At 37.8% G+C, this 7,428-nt stretch overlaps 1 protein-coding gene across 1 annotated transcript in view; it reads right to left on the bottom strand.

Moving 5' to 3' along the window:
* Positions 1 to 397: 397 nt before the first annotated feature.
* The window catches only part of ACTR2 (ARP2 actin-related protein 2 homolog (yeast)), a 33,615-nt gene continuing 26,584 nt past the window's right edge, over positions 398 to 7,428 (bottom strand). Inside the window, exons 8-9 of the mRNA XM_012639209.1 lie at positions 5,288 to 5,420; positions 398 to 2,007 (exon numbers count right to left, since the gene is read on the bottom strand). Of these exons, the coding sequence (XP_012494663.1) occupies positions 1,837 to 2,007; positions 5,288 to 5,420 (304 nt within the window). The 3' untranslated portion in view covers positions 398 to 1,836. The remainder of the gene's footprint in view (positions 2,008 to 5,287; positions 5,421 to 7,428) is intronic.

The raw sequence follows: 7,428 nt of genomic DNA, 5'->3' as shown, positions 1-7,428 counted from the left end.
TAAGCCCAGTACTCAAAAGGCTGGGGGTATTTATAAGAACATGATTTAGGAACACTTTAGAATTCTAAAGTGACTCTGAGATCCACATTCCCCAAAGCTAGTAGACATTTTTCATTGGCTATTCACGTGTACTGAAGCATGTCCAGCATGCAGGCAAACTTACTTATTCAAATTGAGGTAAAGCAGACAAAAAATTTTTAATATTAACATAAACTGCATAACTAAAACTAACCTTTTGCTGCTTATTTCATATAAACAAATTAAATTTTCTCACCGAAGAGACTCAAGCCAATAAATTTCTCTGATTTCATCACCCCCAAAATTAAGCCACTTCTTTCAAAGCCATTATTAGTAAAAAAAATATTTTGAAATGAAAGAAAACATTTTTTCCAGAACCTGCATTTTGTACTTAGTGTGATACAATTTCTCATTATTTTACTTTTTACACTTAGAAAGAACTAACATATGGGTACTATTTGATATTTTTTTCAGGCACCAAGCAATACCGACAGGATTCATAAATAGGATTTTCTGACATGGGCAGGAAAGTTTGCTAACATTTACAAAATACCAACTATTCTTCTTTCAAGCATAAAAGATGGCTGAGAATTAGCATTTATGATTAGTTTTTGGTACAAATACAAATTTAAATCTTGATTTTTTTGGCCATCATTTTAAACAGTCAAATTTTACACTTTCAGGTTTCAAACCAAACCAAAAGAAAACCTGATGAAAATTACCCAACTGGCAACAAGTCCCATATTCCAATGTTATTTTTAACTCAACAATTAGAATAACCTACTGCCAGTTATTTATAAGTACCTGCTTGTTTTATTAAATAAACACTGATCAGTTATATAAAAGAATAATCTATAAGAATGGTACTTGGCACCGGGTTACCTTAATGATTCTGGAATAAACAGAAGCATTTAGAAAACACCAGTCTTAAGCACTTTTAAAATTGTAATTTGAATTACCAAAAGCATTTTTAAACATTACTTTTCCATTGATAGATTCTAGGGAGTCCAGTCCCAGCCAACATGTTTGATTTGAAAAAACAAATAAATCCCTAAGCCACATGGTAATGGAATACTACACCTTCCTTTTATATCACATGGAAACAGTTCCAGGCAGACCAAAAGTAGAAGAAAAATGGCCAAATCAAAGTATTGTAAATAAAGTTCATCTTAGGTACCCCAGAGAGAAAAACCTCAAAAATCAAAATCAAAAGACCACCCACTGCCCCTCCCCACGCAAAAACCCACCCAAAACACTTTATTTAGTTCTGAACCTAACATTTCCCTACGATGTTAATAAGAGAAACTTTAAGGTATTTAAAGCTGCAGCAGTAACTGCTCAAAGTGCCACACTACAGAGGAAATGCCCTAAAGGGTTCAGAGGCTGCCCACCCATCCCTAACCACCCCCAACCCCAGTAATATGTAAAAGCTCCTGTTAAAGTTTTTTCTTATGCTAATAAAGGCATACCACCTAGTGTGCTAAAGACTAAAACTAGCAGCATTAGAGCAGTAAAGTCAAAATAGGAAGCCTATAGGAATGACCTAAATGCCTACTTAGAAGAAACAAAGCAGCAGACAGGACCCTTTGCCCTCTTGTTGTGTTTGTAGGAAAGCGGTTGAATTAAACAGTCAGATTTACCCACATGAACAAAAATTTAACAAAGCTTCCCCAAGACACCAGAATAAAACTTGACCTTCCCAGTCAAAGGGCACACACAGAGAGGCCTCTTCCATGTCCTGGAGTTGAATGAGTTCAAAGATTGGCAATAAAGGAAAAAAGAAAGTGTTAGGAGCATGATGGGAATAAGCTTTGGAGTCTATCGAACAGTCACACCAAGTTTCTCCAGCACACGGACACCCTTTTCTTGGTACTCTTGTCGGGTCATCCAAAAGTTGTCTTTGTCTTTCATGATATCTGCTAGAACAGCACCACCCAGGAATACCATGTGCTTTCTGCGGGGTGGGTCTTCAATGCGGATCTTAAATTTCTAGAGAAAGAGAGGATAATAAAATGCACAAGTGCACAGTGTTTTCTGCTTTATGAAAATGATTTTTTCATATAGTTTCTGGCCAAATCTCACAACAGTCCTGTGATAAGCAGGACAGCAGGATTTGGTAGCTGAGGTACAGAGCCATTTAGTAATTTGACCAAAGCTCACAGTTAGAAGACCACATATCCATCCTAGTGAATTTAGAACAGTCCTGATTTACACCTGTTGTCCCACCATTATTATTAACGGTACTCTAAAGTGTCCCGATTTGATGGGTAAGTTATGACACTGATGATTCTACTGACAGCTCAAGTATCAGAGGTGAATAGCAGGTGTTTTCATCCACTGGCAGGTGACCACAGGGACAAGTCACTTAACTGTCAAATGAAGACTTGGATATCAATATCATCTCTCCCCAGGTGAAAAAAAAAAAAAAAGACTTGGATAATTTCTTAAAGGTCTAGCTATGACTCTAGTCCAATGCAATAGAGTAAAATTTAAGTTTTTTCTTCTAAGCAAAGCTCACTTTCTATTGTCTCAAATTCAAATGAAATGTTCCCAAAATAAACAAGGCCAAATATGGTCAAAACAAATCATGGGGATGTTGGAGAAAATGAACACAGTAACCAAAATTAAAGACAACTGGGAAAAGTTTTATACTCTGTAGCTACTATTAATTATCTAGAAAGGACACAGTAATCTGTATGAGAGGTCAACATCTGAAAGAGAAACCTTCAGATGACATAGCAGTTTTTATTTACAGTGTCACAGATCCTGCAAAAAAGACTCAAAGCTAATTATGGCATTCTAAATTATTTGTCTTTCTGTCACATAAGTAAACTGTAAGAATCTGGTAATCTATGGCAAAGAAAAACCTCATTTTACTTATAATAATTCTGAGACTAACCTACTGTTTTAATTGCTCTAGTTATTTTTTTGCTCTTAGGTAGCGCTCCGCAAACCTTTTTTGTAAAGGGCCAGAAAGTAAATACTTGAGGCTTCGTGGGTCTCTCTGGCAACTACCCAACCCTACATGTAGCTAGAAGGCAGCCATAGACAGTATGTGACAATAGGCAACACCATGTAAACAGATGGGCCTGGCTGTGTTCCAATAAAATGTTATTTACAAAACCTGCCAGTTTTGGCAGAGGGGCTATACTTTGCCCACCGCTGCTCTAAGGGAAACTTAGCTAGCCCCTAAAGACACTGTTTCCCCTGTATATTTTCAACTGGTTGCTGTTTCTCTCTCACACTACCTTCTTAACCCTGGAGATCTGGTAATACAAGTTCTTTGCTCTTCACTGCTGCTTCTATCTCCTTCCTCCACTGCCCCTTTGAAACTCATTCTATCAGACTATTCCATCTACCACTCCTCCTTGCTGAAGTCATCAATAGATCCCTGCAGACATCTATAGATCTCCAGGTTATTTCTTCTCATACCTATCCTTGGTTTGTGCATGCACATGTTTTCTCCACCACTTCCTGACATCATCCTTAGTGACTCTGTACTTCTCTCCCTCTCATACTCATTTGGCAAAACAACTTATCAGCTCTCTACACCAGCTCTCAAGCAGCTGAACAAGATAGGAAAAAAAAAAAAATTCAACATTTTGCTTTAAATTTACCTTTAACCTCAAATAAGCCCTTAGTGCTGCTTGGCAAGCCTACTATATTTCTCTATTCTCTCTTCCATTCTCCAAGACAAGAGTTTCAACATCCTCCTCTCTTTTAACCTCTACCACCTCTTCCCTCCTCTCATAGATTCCTAACTGGTCTTTCTATGTCCACCTTTGTTCCTTCCTCCCCCAAGAATCTATTCCTCACACCAGACTTAATGATCCTTTAAAAAATCATGTCAGATCCTATCATTTCTCTTCTCAAAACCCTTCCAAGACCTTCCATCGCACTAGGAGTAAAGCCAATCCCTTTACCATGGTTAAACGAGACCTGCCTCCCTGCCACTTTCTGACCTGAGCTCCCACCCCTCTCCCATGCTCACTCTGCTCCAGCCACACTGGCACACTCCCACCAACTTAGGGCTTTTGCCCTGCTGCTGCCTGGAAGATTCTTCCCCCAGTAGTCATAGGCTCACTCCCTCACTTGATTCAGATCTCTGATCAAAAGTCACCTCATGAGAGGCCTTTCCTGACCACAGTTTATGAAGGAGCACATGACTTCCCCAACCACTACCATTTTCTAGCTCTTTACTTTTCTTCACAGCACTTATTACTACAGATATATTATTTACATTAAAAATCAGGGATTTGGGTTTTGTCCACCACTGTTTTGTCCCCAGCACCTAGACCAATGTTAGGCACCCAGGAGTTCAAAAAATGTTTGCTGAATAAATAATTACCTGAGACTGACTTTAAATTACATGTGTAACTCAATAAAGTCAGAAAAATGAGTGAAGTACTTAGCATGGCTCCTTTCCAGTCTTTACTTTGTTTAATGTATGTGAGCACATACTCAATTTCAACAATTTAAGTCATATAAGATGTAACATTAGTGTCTCCAAAATACACAGTACTCTGTAGTATGTAACCTCATTATCTAAAAGAGTTGATCAAAGTCAGTGAGATAAATCTCAGAGATTAACCCAGGATTAAATGACTCTTGCTTGAGTACATACAGTGTACTTCACATAGTCCAGAGTTCAGGGGAGAGTTTGGGATGTCAAAGAAACATCAACTATCATATATTAGTTTAAAAATTTCTTTCTGCTGTACATATGAACAACTACCAATTAAAGTCAGTTTCGAGAGCTATGACAATCACTGGAATGCAAAAGAACTGAAGACATGATGTTTTACAATCTGGGGAGAAAAGACACATGCAACAAATAGCCAAAAAATAACCTAAAATCAGAAATATGAGATAGCCCAAGTGTAGTGCTGAAGGCTGATTACATATCCAAAAAGTTACAAAACCTCCCACAAAAAACAACAACAAAAAGCCCCAAGTAGGGCATTTATTTCTCCATAGTGTAGCAGGTTCTTCCCATGTACTTAGAGGCATCTACGAATCCATGCTGGTTGGTACAGATGAACCAGAACGTTTGGCCCTGACCTGTCTCAATCCACTGAATATAGTACCACCATTCTGGGATAGAGCTCACCTTGAACCATTTACTTCGACCTATCTCTTCCAGGATGCACTTGATTGCAGTGGGAATTTGTTTAGGAAGACTTCTTGCTCCCTCTAGTGGTTGTCAAGATTCACAAACTACTTTTCTGAGTTTTAAGAATGTTAATATAGTCGGATTATTGATACTTACAGAAAGTTTTTCCACATCTCCCTTTAAAACTCGTTCCAAGTAGAGCTGTTTAAGTTCTCGTTCCAACCTCGATGGCAGGCCAGGGTACATAGTAGACCCTCCAGAAAGCACAATGTGTTTATAGAATTCAGATCTAGAAAGGTATAATGGTTATTTATTTGGGATTTCAGATTAGGGAAATGGTATCTCAGGGTTACTGGTATTTGTATCAGCCTCAGAGGGTTGCTGGAAGAATTAAATAAAATTCCATACATAAACCACAGGACTGAATGTTTGCTATTACTACTAGTGTAAGGTAACAATCCCTCTTTACATATAAAATCTTTTTATAATTTGAATGAAAATATTTCTAAAAGCACATGATATAATTTCTTACGAATGTAATTGAGTCTTCTTATAACCAAGATTTCCATTACAAACTTCTAATATTTGGACTATGTTATCAACAGTGCTCTCCTGGAGCCACTGAGACGTGGTTGTTTACTATCCCTTAGCTAAATTCTACTGGGCTTCAAGTTCTTGAGTTTTAATTTTTCCATTTGTCTTTTGTAGTTTTTCTTTTGTTCCTTTGCCTTGAGGCTGTCTGTTGTTATTTTTGGCTAGGTATGTTTTTGCTTCTTATAGCATTCCCTTCTTTCTTTTTTAAATACGCCGCTGGCTATGATACCAGATAATCAAATTGAAAATAACTGCGTATGTAGTAAAAGTAATAGAATCTGAGTGAGGGTGTAAGGAACGCTTCTCATATAAAGTTTGGCAACTGAGTCACATCCATTTTGGCCTCATTCAAATTGGCTTCTTCTGTCTTGCTTCTAGACTCTCAATGGCTAAGGCTCTTGCAACTCTAGCTTCTAGAAAAGCACTGTCTTTGTATTTAATTGCCAAAGCATGCATTTCGAATGCAGCAAAAGCCAAGCAGTTGAAGTACAGCTACATGTGATATGTACACACAGGCATTTACATGTATGCTTTCAATATGCAGAACACACAAAATTTGAGTTGTGCCACTTTCCAGTGCAAGTTCTGTGGAGAATGTACTAAATCTAACTCCTGTGTTTTAGAAATGCCAAAACTTTAATCATCGCCAACAGGCATGCACTTTAAAATACAATTTGCTGTTAACGATCATTAAATCAAGGGACAAAAAACATCTACCTAATCCCTACCATGAGAATTTACCATAATTAACAAAGGTTAGATTTCTGATCATCTTCCAGTAGGTTTATAGCTTGTTATAAGCCACCTGCTATTTTTACTAATTTCTGTTATTATCCTGGCTCCCCAGCCATCCCGTCGAAATTAATTAACTGGTTATTTAATTCAGGATTAAACAAACAAACAAACAAATGCTTTATAAAATACTTCTGGGTGAATTCCTCTATAACCTGGATGGAAGGGAGAGCTTTCTATGACTCAAGCTCTAGATGCAATGAAAGATAAAACTGTAAATATTTTTATATGACTGAATAAAAACAAATTTTTGTATAGCTAAAAACGACATGGGCTGGGCGTGGTGGCTCATGCTTATAATCCTAGCACTCTGGGAGGCCCAGGCGGGAGGATTGCTCAAGGTCAGGAGTTCGAGACCAGCCTGAGCAAGAGTGAGATCCCATCTCTACTAAAAAAATAGAAAGAAATTAGCAGGACAACTAAAAATATATATAAAAAAAAAATTAGCTAGGCATGATGGTGCATGCCTGTAGTCCCAGCTACTCGGGAGGCTGAGGCAGAAGGATCGCTTGAGCCCAGGAGTTGGAGGTTGCTATGAGCTAGGCTGATGCCGCAGCACTCTAGCCCAGGCAACAGAGCAAGACTCTGTCTCAAAAAAAACCAAAAAAAACAACAGCATGAGCAAAAGACAAATGGCAAGTTGGGAAGAAAATATCTGCAACAGTTATCACAAAGCTAAAAGAAAGAATTTTTTAAAACAAGAAAAAACACAAAACAACTATAGAACAGGCAAAAGCCACGAAGAGACAATTCACAAAAAAAATATATAAAAACTTACATATATATAAAATGTCCCTTCAACATATGAAAATATGTTCAACTTCACTTTTTTTTTTTTTTTTCAGACAGAGTCTCACTGTGTTGCCCGGGCTAGAGTGCCGTGGCATCAGCCTAGCTCACAGCAACCTCCA

Source organism: Propithecus coquereli, unplaced genomic scaffold (genome assembly GCF_000956105.1).
Source record: "Propithecus coquereli isolate 6110/MARCELLA unplaced genomic scaffold, Pcoq_1.0 Scaffold138, whole genome shotgun sequence".
Classification (NCBI taxonomy): Eukaryota; Metazoa; Chordata; class Mammalia; order Primates; family Indriidae; genus Propithecus; species Propithecus coquereli.
The sequence above is the reverse complement of the archived record's forward strand: the minus strand, read 5'-3'. Positions and strand labels throughout refer to the sequence as shown.